Genomic DNA, 20,764 nt, shown 5'->3' with positions numbered 1-20,764 from the left:
AACGGAGACCACAGAGTCACAAAACCTAAAATATTTACTATCTGGCCTTTCATAGCCAAGTTTGCCAATCCCTGGCCTAAGGAAGCTTTCACACCTACACACCAGAAGACAGGAACACAGACTTCAAAACAGCCTTGTTTGGAACAGCAAAACATGAGAAGCAACCTAATAAGAATAGTAAGAATAGAAAAATGTGTCTTCAGGACACTTATGCGGTAGTTCACTGCACCACGATGACAATGGGGGAACTAAAGCGACACAGAGCTATGTGCATGAACCTCAAAAACATACTTTTGAGCAAAACACACACACACACACACACACACACACACACACAATAAAGAATATGCATGGTATGAACCAATTTAAAACTTATAAAGGTACACAAACCCAAACTAGGCATTGTTTATAGAGAACAGGTCTGCAGTAACATATAAAGACATGTACAGGAAAGAAATAATATTCCCAGACCTAGAAGGAGTTATGTCTGTGGAGGGAGGGTTCCAATGGGATTTGGAAAATGAACCTGCGACCTTCAACTGTTACTGAAAAGGTTTTATATCTTTACCTGGCAGGTGGGGACCTGAGTGCTGCCGCAGGAATACCTGTGTTTTGGTTTGCAGAGTAAAGACTGCAACTCGCCCCTCAGCTCCTGGCCACCTCCCTGGCCACCTGCAGCCACCCACATCAGTACTTCCTTCATGCCAGCCCCCTTTCCTGTGTTCATTCTATCCCCCTGTAACATGCGTTTACTCCTCCCATTAATAATAAACATATTATTACCATCATCCATCGCCAACACTGACGGATAGCTTATGATGTGCCAGAAGGTCCTTGACGGCTCTCATCCTGACCACCAGCTTCCCTACGAGCTAACCTCTATTATTTTTTTTAATATATTTTATTGATTTTTTACAGAGAGGAAGGGAGAGGGATAGAGAGTTAGAAACATCGATGAGAGAGAAACATAAATCAGCTGCCTCCTGCACACCTCCTACTGGGGATGTGCCTGCAACCAAGGTACATGCCCTTAACTAGATTTGAACCTGGGACCCTGGAGCCTACAGGCCGACGCTCTATCCACTGAGCCAAACCGGTTAGGGTCTAACCACTATTATTATTCCCATTTCCCACTCAGGCACCTGGGGTTGGGAAGGGTAAGCGTTTCTCCTCAAAGTGGGCCAGAGGTGGGGTCTCCACGCAGGCGGGCTAAAGAAGAGCCTGGGCTTGGAACCATGATGCCGGCTACCCTTGCCCCAAGCCCAGCATTCTTTGAGGTCAGCCCAGCTCTGCCCTCCACCTCCAGGAAGCCTTCCCCATCTTCTCTCAATTCCCAAGACTCTTTCCTCCTGGCACCTGCATAGTAGGTCGTTTGTTCCGTGTGGCTAAAAACCACACGCCGGCATTTATCGTCCTTTCCTCTGGAGAGGTTCCTCTTGGAGCCAAAGGGCTCCAACCTGAGCATCCGTGTTTTGGCTGCCAGGAATCATGAGGTTCATGTCTGCGGTCCATGCCCCTCACTGTCCTGGGCTGTGAGGGCTGACAATGTGCCCAGTATATGCATGAATGAATGAATGGACGGATGAACCAATGAATGTGCGAACTGCCCGCACATGCAGTAGTGAACGGGTCTCAGTCTCCCCCCACAACACCGCGCCAGCAAATTGGCAATGAAACGGACTCTTGGGAAAGGGAGCCCCATCCTATCACTCATTCACTCTGCAAATTCACATCGTGTGCTCACTGTGTTTGGGCACCGTTCCAGGCACTGGGGGAACTTCCCAACAAGACAAGTGAAAATGTGATCGGAGAACTTTTCCCATGTGCTCACCACACACGAGGCATTGTGCCTCCTGCTTCTTCGCCTGTCGGTCAAGTTCATCCTCACAGCCCGAGGATAAGCGTGGACAGTTCATGCTTAGCCACAGATGGGGAAACTGGCACAGAGAGCCCGAATGACTGGTCCAAGACTACTGCCTTTCAGGAATCTTAAAGGCCCCCTCCTCGGAGAAGCAGAATCCCAGGGACCCCGGGCCCTACTGTGGCGGGAGCTGCATGGCTCCCACCCCCACGTCTAACCCGGGCACAGATGGGGGATCAGGGATGTGGCAGCTGGGAGATGCCAGGCCCCACACTGCTCACACTCAGGCCTTTGTCCTCAGAGCCAGAATGGCCCACAAGCTGCCCTGGTGATGTCAGCTCTGGGCAGAGAGAGGGGAGCCTGGGGGTGGGGAAGGCTTTCCAGAAGCCCCCGGGGCTTGGCCGAAGAAAGGCCTGTCTCTTTGTCCAGAATCAAGGAGTTTTCACAGGACTGTCACAGCCACCAGCTAGGCTTCTCCCAAACCCCCCAGATTGTTGTTTTGCTTGATTTTCTTTCTTTCTTTTTTAAGAATAAAAGCAAACATACACAGAGCTACCATTCACTATTCTATGAAGATTACACTCCAGGCACTATGGGAAGAACGTTTGAAAATTATCCCTTTAAACCCTCCTAATTCACAGAATTGATTCAGGTGGTATCAACTTCCTCAACTTCCGCACCCCCTATGGCAGCATGCCCTGCGCGGTCCTGGGTCCTCCTTCCTACCCATGCTCGCTCGCTGGCTGACCTCTCCCAGACCCATCGCCCTAACACCATCCTATCTACTGACGTGCAGATTTGTATCTCCAGACTGGCCCCTCCCTTCCCAAATCCCCACCTGGATGTCTCCAAAATGGCCTTTTTAAATTTTCCTCTCTTACCTGTTCCTAACCCAGCCTTTACCACCTCAGGAAACTTCAACTCTATCCTTCCAGTAGTTTGGGCCCAAAACCCTGAAGCCATCTTTAACTCCTCTCATTCAGTTACTCCCCGATACCAACCATCCTGCAGATCAGTCAGCTGGTCCCTCCAACTCCCTATGACTCCAACCACCCCTGGCAGCACCACCATTGCCCCATCCTGCCTGGACTGTTGCAGCAGCCCTGTAGTGGGGTGAATAGTGTCCCCGAAAATGCCACACCACCCCGAATCTCAGAATGTGTCCTAATTTTGAAATAGAGTCATTAGGGATATGCTTAGTTAAATTAAGAGGAGGTTACACTAGATTAGAGTGGGCCCTACCTCATCTGACCCATGTCCTTATACGAGGAGGAGAGGACAAGGGAACAAGGCCGCATGAAGACAGGGGTAGAGACTGGAGTTACATGTCCACAAGCCAGGGAGCACCTGAGGCCCCCAGAAGCTGGCAGAGAAAAGGCAGGCCCCTCCCCTGGAGCCTTTGCAGGGAGCAGAGGCCTGCCAGCACCTGATCTCAGCCTCTGGCCTCCAGGCTGCGAAAGAATAAATTCGGTCGTTTAAACCACCCAGTTTGTGGTCATTGTTAACGGCAGCCCGGGACACTTGTACCAGTTCCCCTGTGCCCTTTGCTTCCAGCCTCACACTGCCAGGAGGCAGACCTTTCAAAATGCAAATCAGTTCAAGTCATTCCTTTGCTCATAACCACCAAGGGCTTCCCGTCCCACTCAGACTAAAACTGAATATTCTAAACTGCCACACGTTCCAGCATGGACAGGTCTCGCAGGCATTATGCTGAGCAAAGGAAGCCAGACACAAAAGCATCCTGCATGATGCCGTTCGTGAAACATTCCAGAACAGGCACGACGAACGTTTGGTGAGAGAAACCAGCATAGTGGTTATCTGGATGCAGAGAGGGCCACGGCGGAGGAAGGACACAAGGAATCTTCTACAGTGAAGGGGATGTTCTACATCTTTACCTCGAAATATCACATGATCTCACTCATTGGTGGAATATAATGAACAACACAAACTGATGAACAAAAACAGAACCAGAGTCATAGAAGCATCAAACAGACTGTCCAACCTATGAGGGAAGGCGGGGGGTGAGAGGGTAAGAGATCAACCAAAGGACTTATATGCATGCATATGAGCATAACCAATAGACACAGACAGTAGGGGGGTGAGGGCATGTGCTGGGGGGTGGGAGCAGCCAGGGAGAGGTCAAATGGGGGGAAACGGAGACTCATGAAATACTTTAAACAATAAAGAATTTTCGAAATAAATAAATCTTTACCTCTAAAGTGGTTTCATGGGAGTACACATATGTAAATATTCATCATGCTGTGAGTATATTCACGGCATGTATGCTAGACTGCAATAAAAAAAGCTATGTAAAAATCTCAGATCCTCCCATTGTCTAAATGCTCCTTCATTATCTGGCCTTACTTCCTTCTACTCTTCCTCTTACGCTCTCCATTCCAGCAACCCTGACCTTCTTGCTCTTCTTCAAACACACTTCTACCTCAGGACTTTTGCACTTGCAGTTCCTCTACCTGGAAAGCTTTTCCCCCAGATACCCCTTGCCTCTCTCATACTTTATCCAGGTCTCTGCTGAAGTGTCACCTAAGACACTGTTTTCCAAAGACCAATCTAAAATAGCAGGCACCACCCTAATCCCCAAAAACATCCTGTCGCCCTTAACTTACTTTATTTCCTGCAGAGAACTTAATGCCACATGACATGTTGGTCTCCCCTGCTTGAATAGCCACTCCATGTCAGTAGGGACTTTCCTTGCCTTGGTCATTGTTGCATCCCCGTACTTAGTATGATCCCTACCACATGGTAGGTGCTCAATAGAAAGCTGCTGAATGAATGAGTGACCCCCACTTTACCGACAAGGAACTGAGGCACAGAAAGACAAAGTTCTCACCCCATCTTTCAACTAGTGCACAGCACAGCACATCGTGAATGGAAAGCCAGATTCTGTGTGTTCCCAACGCCTTAATAGCCCATGATAGACATGAGATGGCACTTCTGCAGGTGGCCAAAAGCTGGGAGATGCCAGCAAAGAGGGAGACAGATGGCATGTGTGCTGGCACCCCACACGTCCTCCCCCCTCCCAAGCTGGCCTAGCCCAGCTGCTGCTAGGAAAGGGGCAGTTTGGACCACTAGGAAGACTGAACGAGAGAGGGGAAGGAAGGACAGAAAAACTGAAGCCCTTCCCTTCCCACATCCCCAGAAACACCTTCCTGCTTCCCAACACACAGCTGAGCCCAAGGGGGCATCCCTGGAAGGTGGGGCTCTGAGCCAGCATGCTAAGTGGTGCTGCCTGAAACTCAAAAGGTCAGTCACAGAAACACAGTCATGTGTGTGGTCTTACAAGATATGACTTTGTTTTTGCTTTTTGCCAAGACTCTTTTATGAATGTAAGTGCAAAACTAGAAACGTAAAGACACAGCTACCAGCAGTGAGGAAAAGCATCAGTCCCGAATGCTTGAGGCACTTGCGACAAAGGTGGAAATCAGTCAACCAACCTGCCCTCCTCAGATGCTCACTGGAAGTGGGCCAAGCAACAGGAACTTACAAGTGAAGGAAACATACATTTTTGAATCAAAATTCTGGAAATACTTTGTTGGAGACTGCATTACGGAAAAGTATTCAAGAATTTTATTATACAGTTTAGCTCTCTGGACACATGGTTAACAACACTCCTTATGCCATGTCAGTTCATTGTTGTTCTTTTATTTGCTGGATTCTGTATGTGTTGTCAGGAGATAAAACCGTTTTGGGGGCTGGGACTGAATGAGTAGGGGATTTAGAGGTGAAAGACCAAGATTCAAACCCCTAAGAAGCTCAATCATTTTCTAAATATGTACTCTTAAAAAGTCGCTTAATATTTTGAAGTCATCAAAATCACCTTTGGCAAAGGCTTGAGGTGTCCCCTAACATAATCTTCCACAGCAACAGGATTTTCAACTAGGCACATGGCTGCCCAGAATAAAGCCTACGTTTCCCAGCCTCCCTTGCAGCAAGGTGTGGGCATGTGACCAAGTATTGGCCAATGGAATGTGAGTGGAAGAGATGTGTGTGCCACCTGTTGTACCCTTACAAGGGGAAAGGCAGTCCCTCCTTCCCACCCATCCTGCATCCCACTACCTGAACGTGGAAGAGGGAAGAGGTCTTTTTAGACCACGTTAATGAGGGCACACCCTAGGGCAGTGATGGCGAACCTATGACACGCGTGTCAGAGGTGACACGCGAACTCATTTTTTTGGTTGATTTTTCTTTGTTAAATGGCATTTAAATATATAAAATAAATATCAAAAATATAAGTCTTTGTTTTACTATGGTTGCAAATATCAAAAAAGTTCTATGTGTGACACGACACCAGAGTTAAGTTAGGGTTTTTCAAAATGCTGACACACCGAGCTCAAAAGGTTCGCCATCACTGCCCTAGGGCCTTGGCCCCTGACACTGGAACCCCCAGACTGTCTACATCACGTTAACACGAGAGAGAAATAAATGCTTGCCTTGTTTAAACCGCTGTTATTTGGGATGTCTGGAAATACCACCAAGCACACATGTATCTTAACTCATACACAACAGAGCTCCAAGGAGATCACAAATGAGGACCCATTTTACACACCAGGGAAGCTCTCTGCAGTGATAGGGAGGACCAGCACGGATGTCTAGTGCTTTGCCTGATCAACATCCATTCCCAACTTACTTCCACAAGTAGAAACTGTTCTTTAAGGATCCACCACACCCTTAGGGCCTGTGAGATGTGGGAGTTGACCCCGCCCTCCAGCTCCAGAAGGGACCAATCAGAGCCCCAACTAATCCCTCTATCTACAGCAAGCTTGGCAAACTCACACCCAAGGGCTGCATGTGGCCCACAACGAATATTTTTGTGGCCCAGCCAATATAACGGTAGGTAAGAAACGTTTTAATAAAAATTTCATAACTTAATTTTTACAATATCCTGTTATACATAATGATCAATAACTAACTACAGCGTTCACTAATGACTGATTACTATAATCGTGTTGCATTCATTTCTCTTCCGCGCCTTACACGCAGGCACACCGTTTTTCTTCACTAATACTAGCAGCGAATATTTTAGCAGCCGATTGCCACATCCTTAGTCTTGTACTAACTTTTTTGGTGTGTGCAACAGGAAATATTTCGCTTTCAGGGAACAAGAAAAATAGGTTTATTTGCGTTACGCTTATTAATTTGTGCAGTTATTCCGTGTCTGGTAGGTTAATATTCAAGAAAAAATATTAATTTTTATTAAAATGCTCTATTATTTTACATTAACGATGACTCATTTATTTCAGCCCTTTGTATTCAGCGTGTCTCTATCAAAATAAACCTACGTTTCTATGAAAATTGAAGCTTTTGGTTTTTTGCGGCCCACATACACTTAAACCTTGTTTATTTGGCCCGGGTTAGCCTTTGAGTTTGACATGCTTAATCTACAGCAAGTGGTTCAGAGATAAGCTCTGTAGCCAAGTGAAGCCAGTGAGAATCAGACCCAGGATTTGGGCCTGACTGTTGGGGAAGAGGAATTTTCTTTACCCTGGAGATGCTCTGCTATGAGTGGGTATAAGTGTGGAGTTGCTGAAGGCCACACTGACACCACTTGAGGAGAGCTGCCTGGGAATGGAGCCAAGGCAGAGAAAAGCAGAGTCCAGAGACACATTCCTCATGACATCATCTGAACACCCAGATGCTGCTATGCCTAAAGCCCTCTCAGGTCTTAATCTTCCCAGGAAAATGAACCAGTAAATTCTTTTTGTTTTTTTAAGCCAATTTTAACTGGATTTCTTTCACTTGTAATTAAATAACCCAAATAATACAGCCATCACTACCTCTGGAACCACTCTCACTAGAATCACTGCTTTAGACTAGGAATTGGCAAACTTGGCCCTACGGCCAAATCCAGCCCTCTGCCTGTTTTTGTAAATAAAGTTTTACTGGCACATAGCCATGCCCATTTCTTTATATTTTATTTGTGGCTGCTTTTGTGCTATATGGGGGCTGTATGACACACAAAGGCAAAAGTATGCATTCTCTGGCCCTTTACAGAAAGTGTTTGGCGATCGCTGCTTTAGACAGATTACTCTGGCGGAGGAAGGGATCGGGCAGCGTGGAGGTGGCAGCATGAAGTTCTCTTTAGCCTACGATGCACAAGGCTGAAGCGAACAGAAGAGAGGGGCAGGGGTGACGGGTCACTTACCAAGAGGAAGGCACGCACGGTGGGGATCTTGTTCAGTTCCACAAGCAGCCGCAGGGCCTTCTCGTGGTTGCTGCAATACTCCTCGTACACGCAGAACTTGTCCTTCTGCAAGACAAGGACAGAGCCTGAGACAGGTCATGGCAGGCAGAGACGCTCTGAAGTGTGCTGCCGACTAGGCCCGTGGGCCGGGGAGGAGCGGACCCTGAGAGCCTACAGAGCCGGCGGGGTTTCAGGTACACAGGCTCCCACTCGCGGCAGGTCTCTCAGCCTCTACTTTTGCGCCAGTTCTGCACCCATAGCCTGAGTAACCTTGCAGGCAGCAGCATGGCCCAGGGTCAAGTGTACAGACTCAAGCCAGGTGGGCTGGGCTTGAACCTGGCTCTGCAGTTCCAGCTGTGAACTTGAGCAGGTTACCTGACCTCTCCATGCCTTGGTTTCCTCACCTATAAGGTGGAATGAATAATAGTCCCTAACTCATGGGGTTGTCATGAGGGTTAAAGGAGTTAAAAATGTGAGGGTTCAGCATGGAGTAAGGGCTCAATAAATGTGCAATTTTACGATTAAAACAAATGTCAGACTGTGTCACACCAATGGTGGTCTATTACACTAGGAATGAAATACAACACTTTGTTAAGACCTTCGAGGATCAGATAAGTGACCCTGCCTTCCTCTGACCTCACCTCTCTGGCCCTCTAGCTACTCCTTAAACCTGCCATGCCTTTCTATGTCGGAGCCTTTGTACTTGCCATTCTCTCCACCTGGAACACTCTACCTGGAGGCCTGGCTACTTCCCACCATTCCGGACTCCCACCTCCTCAAATGACACCTGGGCTACTCTAGCTAAAGAAGCCACTCAGGCATTTTCTATCGCCGACACACCTGTCATTTTCTTTATAGGGCTCTCACAATCTGGATTATCCAGACTATTTGTTTATCCGTTGTCTTCCCACTTGGCAGTCAGTTTCCTGAAGGCAGTGAATATGTCTGTCTTATTCAATGAAGTATCCCCAGATCCTGGCACACAGTAGACCCTCAATGAATTCTTGGGACACAGTAGGCCCTCAATGAATACTTGGCACAGAGTAGACCCTTAATGAATACTTGGCACACAGTAGGCCCTCAATGAATACTTGCTAATTGAATAAACTCTGCACACCTACTATGTGCTACGCCCTGTATATATGAACTAGAAGAGTCAAGACTGGCTCCAGAATTTGGGGGAACAAGTAGATCTCTGGTCACTGCCACACAGCAGTGGCATTCCTGAGACAGGGGGATAGTTCTATTGACCTCCAGATGCCCCTAAATCCAAAGCTGGAGTCTTTCCAGCCTAGAGGTCACCCGTGGGTCATCAAATCTGTAACCATCAGTCAAGGCTTCCGGAAGTTGAAAGGACAGGAGCCTTCTTAGCAGGAAGGTCTCCACCAAGCATTCTCGGTTCCAAAAATCTCACAGAACACTGCCTCCCAACTGGCCAAACCCCAAACAAGGATGTCCTGGGTAAGGCCACTGGGCAGGGAGGGTGAAGGGCCTCCACCTTGGGCTGGGGGATGGGCAGCAGACCCCAAGCAGCAAAGGAAGGAAGAGGTGGGTCTGCAAAACAAGCAGCTCATCTTGCCTCTAAACAAGCCCCCAGTCATCCTGCTGATGGGTGGCTGCAGGAAAGAGGAAACCAAAGAGGAGCGAGAATGGGTTTCAGAATCAATCAGCTGCCCCAACACACCCAGTGCACTCCGGGGGCTCTGTGTGCACCAGCTGAGCCGACGGCCTGAGCAGCCAGGTGCTCACAGCCAGAGCTGATGGCCAGCACGAGTGTGGCTGAGCATGTCGGACATGAATGAGGGTAACCTCATTAAACCCTCACAATAACCTGGCATGACCATTACTGTATTATACCCACCCACACATGGGAAAACCAAGGAAAAGTCATGAGCCCAGGGTCTCACACCTAGTGAAGGGGCAGAACCAGGATTCTCTCTCTCTTAATATCCATGCCAGCTTCCAGCTCAAGGTCACACTGCATGGGATAGGGATGGGGATGGGGATGGGGGTGGGGATGGGGATGGGGGTGGGGATGGGGATGGGGATGGGGATGGGGATGGGGATGGGGAAAGGGATGGGGATGGGGATGGGGATGGGGAAAGGGGTGGGGATGGGAATGGGGGTGGGGGTGGGGGTGGGGATGGGGATGGGGAAAGGGGTGGGGATGGGAATGGGGGTGGGGGTGGGGGTGGGGATGGGGATGGGGATAGGGATGGGGGTGGGGATGGGGATGGGAATGGGGGTGGGGGTGGGGGTGGGAATGGGGATGGGGGAGGGGATGGGGATGGGGATGGGGATGGGGATGGGGATGGGGATGGGGTGGGAAGTAAAAACTATGGGTACAAATCTCGAGCCACAGATCCATGGACAAAGCTCCAAGGGGCACTGCAGCATAATGAAGTGCACAGTGACTATAGAACCAGACCACCTGGGTTAGAAACCCAGCTCCAAGCTTCCTAAGTAGTGGGTGACCTTGGGGCAGCTGCTTCACCTACTTAAGCCTCAGTTCCCTCATCTGTAAAATGAACATAATAACAGACATTAAATAACAGTGTATGTAAAACAAGGAGAACAGAGTCTGGTATATAATGAACACTTACAACATTTCAAAAACACTCTAAAAGTACTAGCCACAAACACAAACTCAATCAATAAAAGTGAACTAATAGGAGGAAATGCCAAAATGAACAATGTCACCATTATCCAAAGTGTACACACGTCAGGGACAAACAACCCTCACACAGACGCCAAAGAACCACCAAACGACCTGAAGCATCATAATACACAAGCTACATCCTCCAAACAACACCACCACTACAGCGAGCACGGAGAAACACGCACTGAGTCACCAACTACAACGCCTCACCCTGTGTCTGCAACCCACTCAGACCCTGACACACTCATACGCAAAAGGGCAGGGAGGGAGAAGAGGGGACCCCAGCACCCCCACACTGCCCAAGCAGACCTTCGTTCTAATTCCACTTGTCTCCAATCAAGGACAGTGGGGATGGGTAAAAAAGTCTGGACTGCAGGAGTTCACTCAGGCACAAATAAAAAGACGTGAGGGAGGCTGCCAGACACATCTGGAACCAGGGCTTCGGCTGCAGACAGGCCATGGTGAGGCGGCTGCAGAGAAGAGGGAGAGGACTTTGCTTGTTGTAGGTGACAGGAATCGGTCTGTATCTGGGGCCTGTAGGGCTTTACAGGAAGGGCTGGGCCCTGAATGCAGACACATGAATGAGAGCAGGAGATCCCAACCCTATGTAAGGAGCTTTAGAAAATAAAACTGCTTTGCAGCCAAGGGCCAAGGCTTTCCTGGGTCTGCAGACCCTGCTTTTAGTATTGTTCAGAGGCGAGACACTGGAAGCCCCCATGATCACTACCAACATCGACCCTGCACGTTGTAAAGTGCAGGTTTTGCAGACAGACCACCCAGGTTCGCAGCCTGAGTCTGTGGCCTTGGACAAGGCACGTAATGTTTCACAGCCTCTGTGTTCCTGTCTATAAATTATAGACAATAATGACCTCCCCATCATCAGATTGTTGTAAGAATTATCAGGTGAATTCATAGCAAGTGCTTAAAATCGTGCCTGGTAAGCGCTCGTTACATGTTAGCCATTGTTATTGCTGTTATTGATGCTGTGGCTACTTTTACCATCGTTATGATGTCAGCAAATTCATTATCGCATTGATGAGTCCGTCTATGACAGAGTGGAGCGGCAGATAGGTAGGTTTGATGGCAAAAAAAAAAAAAAAAAAGACGCAAGCAGAGTGAAGACAGAGGGAGCTGAGTCGACTCGTAGGTCTGGAGAAGGCCAGCAGGGGAAGGCACCTGGCAGACTTTAAGAATTATGGTGGGCCTCCAGCCCCGGTCGGTGTCTCACTCCTCATTCGGGCACTGTCCACCTCCCCCATCCACTCCCTGCACTGTGAGCTCCATGGGGGCAGGGCTTGCCGAGGTCACTGCTGTGCTGCCAGTGGGGACTGAAGTCCCCAGCAGAGTGCAGGCATCGTGACTATTTGATGAATAAAAGCAAGAAAGCAGAAGGAGGAACTGAGAGCGGCCTGACAGCCCTCAAACCAGCCCCAGGCTCCTTCCAGAAGACCTGGGTCCATCCACCACAACCACTGCCCCGGCTCTTCATTGGAACATCTGTTGTTTTACTCACCCAGCATCCATTCTGTTCTGGTCACAGCCCCCAATTCTTCCCCTGAGGAACCTCCTCTACACTCAGAGCCCACTGACCCCACTCCACTCCCAGGCACCACAGGTGAGCATGTCACTCAGGCCAAGCCAAGCAAAGCTGGGCCAATGCCAGCCCTCAAGGACTCATGCTAGAATCAATGTGAAGAGAGGCTGTCTTTGAGCTGTTGCTGCTGAGCTGTCAGTGCCAGCCTGAAACACCGAGGGCAGCTCTGCCACCCTGTGCGGCATCCACTCCCCTCCCCCCTACCCCTCAAGAATGAAGCCAATACAGAGGAAAGCAGAGCCTAGAGACAGGCCAAGTCCTTAAAACATCAGAGGGGGGTCCTGGATCCAGCTATGCCTGAAGCCCGCACACTCCTGAACATTTCATTTATATGAGCCACGCAGTCTTCTTGTGTTGAAGCCTACCTGAGTTCTTACTTTTGTCACTTGCAGTAAATACAGTGCTGATACAGGCACACTCTGAAAAGGGCAAGAAAATGACAGAATGGGCCCACGCCTAGTGAGTGCCAGGGTCTCCCTGTCCACTTCCATCAGTACGTGAAGGGGTTGGGACAGAAAGCAGAGACAAATCTGTGTATTGTCACATGCCAACAGCAATTAACAGGTACTGCTGGCTGGAACACTGGTGAGAAGAACACTGGTGCCCCAGGGAGCACTGAGGCAGAATGTCCTGATTGATTAGCGATGTCTGCCACAGATGCAGGAGAGGGAGTAAGTGATAAGATCGCCACAGCTGTGTCATTCTTGGTCCCCTGAGCCCCTTCTCTGACACTCTGCAATGTCAGCCTCTCCTTCAGCCTGTGAAAAGGGCTGAAGGGAGCGAGGCTTGAGGCTTGGAGAAGTTAAATTTCGAAAATGACAACACCCCTCGTCAGAACCAACCCCAGGCCCATCACTCCCGTGTCCTTTCATTGAGCCCAAACCCAGCTGTGTCTCGGGCCCGAGACCCTGCAAATCTGGAAATGCTGCTTTTGACAGCTAAGAACCCAAGTGTTCAATTTCCTCCCAGGGCCCCCACAGAGGCTTTGATTGTTTTTCCAGGAAGAAACAAACAGTTGTGCACACACAGATGTGGTGGGTAGGGAACACATGGCTGTGGATTTGGGCTGTGAAGGAGGAGAAGGGGCCAGCTGTCAGCTGACAACTTGGGGAGCGGGTCCACGCCCCCAGAGAGGACTCAAGGACTGTCAGAGGTGGTGGTTGCCGTCCTCAGTACCTGGGGGGTGACAATGGCTCCAGGGAGACCCTCTGCTCTGAGCCCCTCACTTCACACCCTGAATAACTGGGACTCGCCACAGGAAGGAGCGAGCTATGGGGCATCTCCTGCAGTGGGGAGGGGAGCATGAGATCCCAGGCTCACTTTTGCAAGGGACTCCCCACCCTATCCACACAGCTGCAGGGAGAGGAGGCTCAAATGTAACTCAGACCACACTACTTCCCTGTAAAAACTCAGAATAAAATTCCCACAGGCGCTGGCCCCCATGACATCCCAGACTCCCTCCATCGCTCCTCTGCTCCGGCCACCATTGTCTCCCTGCTCCCATCCCAAGGACCCTGCCCTTCCCCAGATCATCCCATCTCACCACCTCACAGAGGCCCACCCTGACCAGGGTTCCCAGATAAATTATAGGGCACCCAGCTGAGTTCTCATTTCAGTATTTCAGATGAATAACTTTTAAGTATAAGTATGTCACAAATACTGCATGAGACATACTAAAAATTGATTTGTCATTCACCTGAAATCCACATTTACTCAGCAGCCCTGGGTGTTTGAACTTGCTAAATCCAGCCACCAGTCCCCAACCTCCCAATGTCAACCTTGAGTAAAGTCACTCATTCTCACACCTGCATTTATCATCCTCACAGCCCACGTCGCCATCTGAAATGACGCCTCTGTTAACTCCCTCACCCTCTGTTTCTCTAAACTGTGAGCCTCATAGCAGCAGGGAGCAAGATCTGTCTTATTCAGGGCAGCGTCCTCAGGGCCTAGTACCGTGCCTGGCACAATAGGTGCATAGGACGTATTCAGGAGACTTTATCACGTAAGATGGTGAAAAAACACAAACCCTGGAGCCAAACTACATGGACTCAAATCCTGGCTCCACTTCCTGGCTGTGTAAGGTTGCACAATGACTTAACCTCTTTGGGCCTCAGTTTCCTCGCCTGTAAAGTGGGTATAATAACAGTACCCACTGTTTGAAGTGGTTAGGGAGATTTCATGAATTCATATACACAAAGCACTAAGAGCAGGGCCCCGCACCAAGAGAACATTCATTCAGGTCTAGTCTGTGATCACGTCAGTAGCAGTGGTTGAGTCGAGGGTGAGGGGGGTGACGGATTCTCCCACTGTCCACAGAGGGGGTGGCGCCCACCAGTGGGCTGGTGTGTCAGCCAGGGCCCTTGCTGGGTCTAGTGCTGTCCTCCCTCTCCTGGAGCCTGTCCACAGAGCTCTGTGCCCAACTACAACCTCAGCACCGGATGCCGCCTCAGCAGGGAGTGAACAAGCCTGGATATGAGGCTGGCCTGGAGACACTGCCCTAGGGTTGTGGTGGACACTGTGGTGGGCCACGTGGGTCCCATCAGGACAGAGGCACCCATGGGCCTGAGGCTTTACACACACTCCTGGGACAGCCCATGTCCAGGGACTGGGCACCGCGGGGTGCAAAGGCCCACCCCATGGCTGCAATTCCAGGAGACCTGAAGCAGGAGGGGAGTACACAACCTCCTTTTCAGCTGCTTCCCAACCACCTGTGCGCAAATCTCCAGCTTCCAGAAACCCAGCCCACAGCAGTGGCTGCTTATGAAAAGTACGTAGTCAGCGTGCTCCTCCATGGGCAGGGGGAAGCGGGGGGTGACATTTCCAATTAAAATGATGGTTCTAACTTAAAAACACTGAATCACACAGGAGAAAGCTGACTCCTTTTTCAATTGTTCCAGTTATCTCAGCTCGGTGTGATATGACTCAAACACCATCCAACAGGGTTTATCTTCCCTTTGATCTAATCGGGCAGGCCTCCGGCTCAGAACCCCAGGTGCGGGAGTTTCTAGACAGAATGTGGTAACTCAGTTTAGTTTCTATTGCATTCCTTTTTAAGGTTACCTTCTATTTTTAGCAATCATTTTCCATTTCCAATGATGATGCAAATTTCCCTTTTTAAATGTCTATTTAAGGTGGGGGTTTTTTTCAAGTAAATCTATTTCTTAAACGATAAAACAAATAATAATATGAAGGGTACCCAGATATAGCAGAAATTACAAACAGTGTACTAGTATGAATCAGTGAAGTCTGGCTTTGCCATTAGGAGGGTTCAAATCCCACTTCTTCCACCTATATAGGCATGACCTTGGATTTAACCTTTCTCTCAGGTTGCTTGCCTGTTGAGTAAGCTGTCTGTCCCCTGCTATTCTTGATGCAAGGACAGAGCAGTGGACATGACAAAGTCCCTACCCTCGTGTTGCTGATATTCCAGGGGGCACAGACAAGGAACAAAAAGCAGCAAAATACCCAATGTATCAGAGGGTGATAAGGACCACTGACAAGAATAAGGGGGGGGGGGGGGCTGGAAGGACAGGGAGCGTGACAATTCTGAACAGAGTGGGCATGAAAGAGCTCACAGAGAAGCGGGCATTTCCGTGAAGATTTCAAGGCAGGAAGGGACAAAGTCGCAGGGACGCCTGAGGGAACCGGCCCAGGCGGAGGGAACAACACCCTCAACAGGCACGGGCTCCCTGTGTTCCCGAACAGCGAGGAAGCCAGTGTGACTGCAGTGGCAGAGTGAGGTCCCAGGAACTGACAGGGCCTGGAAGAGTCTAATAAATCACCAAGTGCCCCAGACAACGCTGGGAGATGCCAGAGTGCTGGGTCCCATGAGCAAATATGTACATAGTGCAAATAAGCAAACATACACTGAGCACTTACTAATATGCCAGGTGCTGCTACGTTCATTAATTCTTTCAACCACCCTACAAGGTGGGTTTCACTGCCTCCACTTTACAGATGAGGAAACTGAGGCACGGCCAGGTGAGGTCATTCTCCCGGCATCACAGAGCTGGGAAGCAGCAGAGCCAGGAGGCAAGGTCAGGCACCAGCCTCTAAATAAACTCAATCTCGAGGGACCAGGCAGGATGTGTGATGGGTTCTCAAGATTCAGGGAAGGTCCTGGCCCACAATGACTTCCCACACAGACTTGAACTTCACCATCGGTGCACCAGGATTCTGATGGGAAGCACTGTCCCCGTCAGTGCCCACTCTGATGGGGCTACATGAGGAGGGTCCGGGCAGGGCAGAAGGAGAAGGTATGGAGAAGAGGTTGCCTCCCGGGCAGTAAACTCCCCACCCTCTCCTCCAGCTGTCTGTCCCCTGCATCTCTGAACAAGTTAGGAATCCTATAGAGAGAGCAGGGAGAGCTCAAGTGGACACTCAGGATCCAGAGACCCTCAGTGATGAATAGTGAAACTTGCTCTCCACACCTCTGAGGCTCCAGCACCAAAGTCAGGGGACCTGGGTGGCCTGGGGTTATTGGCAAACAGATAATGCACCTTGAGGACCTCTTCCCCCACGTTGGCTAAAGTATGGACTATTCCACCCTTAGATGTCATCACTTCATGGCCATCCCCAATAATGCCGCCTCCTCCTGAAAGCCTTCCCTGGTGCCCCAGCTGGAATAACGCCCCCGGCTGACATTCATGCAGCGTCAGTTCAGTGCCTGCCTGGATCTAAGTGCGTCACTCACATTAACTCATTCATCCACTCCTACTCACCCCTTCTCACCATCTCCAATCTACCACCCTGTCCAGGCACCGTCATCTCAGACGGCATAGTGACCTCTTCCTGTGCTCCCTGCACCTCCACAGTCCACTCCCCCTCGTAGCAGCCACAGGGCCCTCTAAACCCAAAACAGATCACGTCTTTGCTCTGCTCAGCACCCTCCACTAGGGCCCATCTCCCCTGTGCCCTACCTTGTTCTCATGTTTATTCTGTTTCAAACACTAAGGAATAGTGATTAAATGAATAGAAAAATGTCCAACATTTTTTTTGTTAATCCTCAATCGAAGATATTTTTTCCATTAATTTTTTCTTTTTTAGAGAGAGTGGAAGGGAGGGAGGGAGGTGAAGGGGAAGGGAGGGGAAGAAGGAAGGGGAAGGAGAGAGAGAAACATTGATGTTCAAGAGACACATTGATTGGTTGCCTCCTATACATGCCCCAACCGGAGCCACGGATCGAACCTGCAACCCAGGTATATGCCCTTAACCGGAAATGAACCGGAAACCCTTTAGTGCTCTAACCAACACTCTAACCACTGGGCAACACCAGCCAGGGCAATAGCATCCAACATTTATTGAGCATTTACTGTGTGCCAGGAGCTGTTCTGAACACTCTCCTTACATTAGCTCCCTCAATGCTCAATAACATCATGGGTGGCTCTAGTTTTTTACCCATTTTACAAGTGAGGACACTGAGGTACAAACAAGTTAAAACACGTCGCTGAGCGTAACACAGCTGACAAGCAGCTCAGTAGCCTGGCTGGGAGCACTGCCCTCCCAACAACGTGAGCCAGTGGCTTCCCTGAGCTATAACTCCGAGGGCAGAGCTACGCTAGGCTGTGTCATCCTAGACCATGACCACCAAGAAGTGATCCTTTAGACCAGCAGTCGCCAACCTTTCGGACCTCACGGACCACCTGTGGTCCGCAGACCACCGGTTGGCCACCGCTGCTTTAGAGAAAGGAGTTAGTGATTATGACAACAATGACTCCGTAAGCACCAATGTGGACCCAGAGCTTATTCTACACCAGGGTTTCTCACTCTCGGCACTGCTCACATTTGAGGTGGAATAATGCTGCCGTGGGGGCTGCCCTCTGCATTAGAGGATGTTTGGTGGCATCCCTGGCCTCCACCCACTAGAAGCCAGTAGCCACCTGCCCCCACCCCCGCCCCCCGCAACCCCAAAGCTGTAACAGTAAGAAATGTCTCTAGACATAGCCAAACATCCCCAGAGGCAAAATCACCCACGACTGAGAACCACTGCTCTATGCCACACACTTCACTGCTTTATCTCTTTGAGTCTTTCCATCAACCCAAGGATGTAGGCCTGATGATCCCTACTTCTCAATCAGGGGAGAAGCCCACTTCCCAAAACCTGGAGGCTCCGACAGGGCTGGGGCATTGTACTCACGAATCTTAAGAAAACGTTCCCAAGTTCGTGCTGAGACTGAGGCTCCGGATGCAAACAATACTCCAAGGCAGCCAAGAAATCCTTATGAACTTCCAGGATGTCTTCAATGTTCGAGAACAGGATCTGTCGGGAAAACCGAGGCCAAAGGACAGTGTCAATCAAGGCACAGAGGACGAGCAAAATCAAGCATGAAATAAATGCATAACCTTAGAGCGAGCGAGGGCACGGTGACGTGGACACCCGCACACCGAGTGAGCCAGACTACACTAATAAAAACAATGATCATGATAAAAAAGATTGCCAACATTAACTCAACAGGATAAATGCCTAATCCTGTGCTAAGAACTTTATACGCATTTATGGCAGCTAATCCTCACTCTGACTCCATGAGGTAGAAACCATCATTATCCCCAATTTGTAGATGAAGAACGGAGGCTCAGAGAAAATAATTAAGATTGCCAAGGTCACACACACACACACACCCGGTAAGCAGCAGAATTGAGCTGCACAATCAGCGTGCGGAGAATTTATTAGACATTCATCTTAGTCCTCAGCATGGCCACAACCGGTATGGCCAACCATATGACTGGTTTTTAAAACAATCAAGGTACTTCAATGCACCATTAAAATGATGTAGCAGAAGAAAATACAACAGGGAAGCATGTTCGACATGCTCTTTCAACTCTCACAACCAATATATGAGTGCCCATGTCCCCTAATGAATCTATAAAGCTTGAAAGGCACATACACTCTCACCCAGCATTTCTACATTTCAGAATTTGACCTTCCAATCAGTCATTTCCAATTAGCAACAATTTTGCCTCCCAAGTGACATTTGCCAATACCTGGAGACATTTTTGTTTGTCACAAATTGTGGGGGAAGATGCTACTGGCATCTCATAGGTGATGCTGCTAACCATCCTATCATACACAGGACAGCCCCCCCGCCTCGCCCCCCAGCAAACAATCATCCAGCCCAAAGTGTTAACTGTGCCAAGGATGAGAACTGGGTGGATGGCCACGAACATATACGCAGCCTTATTTGCAGTAGCGAAAGACTGGGGAAAGGCCAAATGTTCATTAATGAGGACTCATCAAATAGTTAAATCAACTGAACTGGTCACCATTAACTACAGTCCACGTACTAAAATACTATGTGGCCTCTAAAAAGAATCTGCAGATCTGGATTTATGGATATGGGCCGTGGAATGATCCTTGATATATATTGTTGAGTGGGGGGAATCAGGGTGCCAAACAGAATTCCAGTATTGGCCCATTTGTGTAAAATAACACACAAAAAGGCCACTCCCCTCCATGCTGGCAGGAGCGGGGACTGCCTGGACAAGGACACGTGCTGGTAACTTAAGGGCCTCTGGAAAGGAGACTCAGGGGAGACTTTCATTTACTTTAGGTTATTCTGAACTGCATAAATGGCTTTTTCTGTTTCTTTAAAAAAAAAAAGCATTTTTAATTAAATGCATTGGTATGATATTGGTTAATAAAATTATATAGGTTTCAGGTATATAATTCTATGATACAGCATCTGTATGTTGCATTGTATGGCCACCACCCAAAGTCAAATCTTCTTAAACAGATGCATTTTCAATTTAATTTTGAAGAAGGCACTCACATAATTCAAAAATCATAAACACAGTCATATAAATTCAGTGAGGAGTCCCTTTCCCACCATCTCCCCACTTTCCACCCACCGTGGCTTGAGGTAACCAGTGTGGCTACTGGTTTACGGTTCCTTCTTGGGTTTCTTATTCATTTGTTCATTCAGCAAGTACTGACTGAGCACCTACTATGTGCCAGGCACTGTTAGAGGCCTGGGGATACAGCAGGGAACAGACAAGTGCCTACCGCCATGGAGGTGACATTCTAGTGAAAGGGAACAGACAACAAACAAATAACTACAGTTTCCTAGGTGCAATCAGAGACAAATAAAACAGGGAGAAAGTGCCAGGACAGGGCAGAAGAAGTTTGCAAATTTAAATACAGAAGCCAGGGACAGCCGCTCTGAGAAGGTGACATTTAAGTCAAGACCTGAAAGAATGAAGATCAGCCCTGTGGATCCTGTGGACCCGAGAATGCACCAGAGAGTCTGCAGAGGGAGACGGCCTGAGGGTGGGTAGAGAACGCTGAGGTGCTGCAAGTCTGAGAGCACGAGGGCCTCATCCTGGGGGACGCTCATCCCAAGAAGTGGCTGGAAGAATCACCCGCATCGTGTGGTTAGTTTTCTTTCTCTCATCTGTCAAGATCACATGGTTGAATCTCTCTGCTTATGTCAAAGATCCATATGATAGATCCTACTG

The 20,764-nt window shown here is 49.1% G+C and overlaps 1 protein-coding gene across 1 annotated transcript in view; it reads right to left on the bottom strand.

Moving 5' to 3' along the window:
* PREX1 (phosphatidylinositol-3,4,5-trisphosphate dependent Rac exchange factor 1) overlaps positions 1 to 20,764 on the bottom strand; it is a 176,565-nt gene that overhangs the window by 78,531 nt on the left and 77,270 nt on the right. Inside the window, 2 exon segments of the mRNA XM_070420776.1 lie at positions 8,022 to 8,126; positions 18,450 to 18,572. Of these exon segments, the coding sequence (XP_070276877.1) occupies positions 8,022 to 8,126; positions 18,450 to 18,572 (228 nt within the window).

This window comes from Myotis yumanensis, unplaced genomic scaffold (assembly GCF_028538775.1).
Source record: "Myotis yumanensis isolate MYYU_CA2020_CCGP unplaced genomic scaffold, mMyoYum1.0.hap1 SCAF_7, whole genome shotgun sequence".
Lineage (NCBI taxonomy): Eukaryota > Metazoa > Chordata > Mammalia > Chiroptera > Vespertilionidae > Myotis > Myotis yumanensis.
This window is presented reverse-complemented; position numbering and strand designations above follow the sequence as displayed.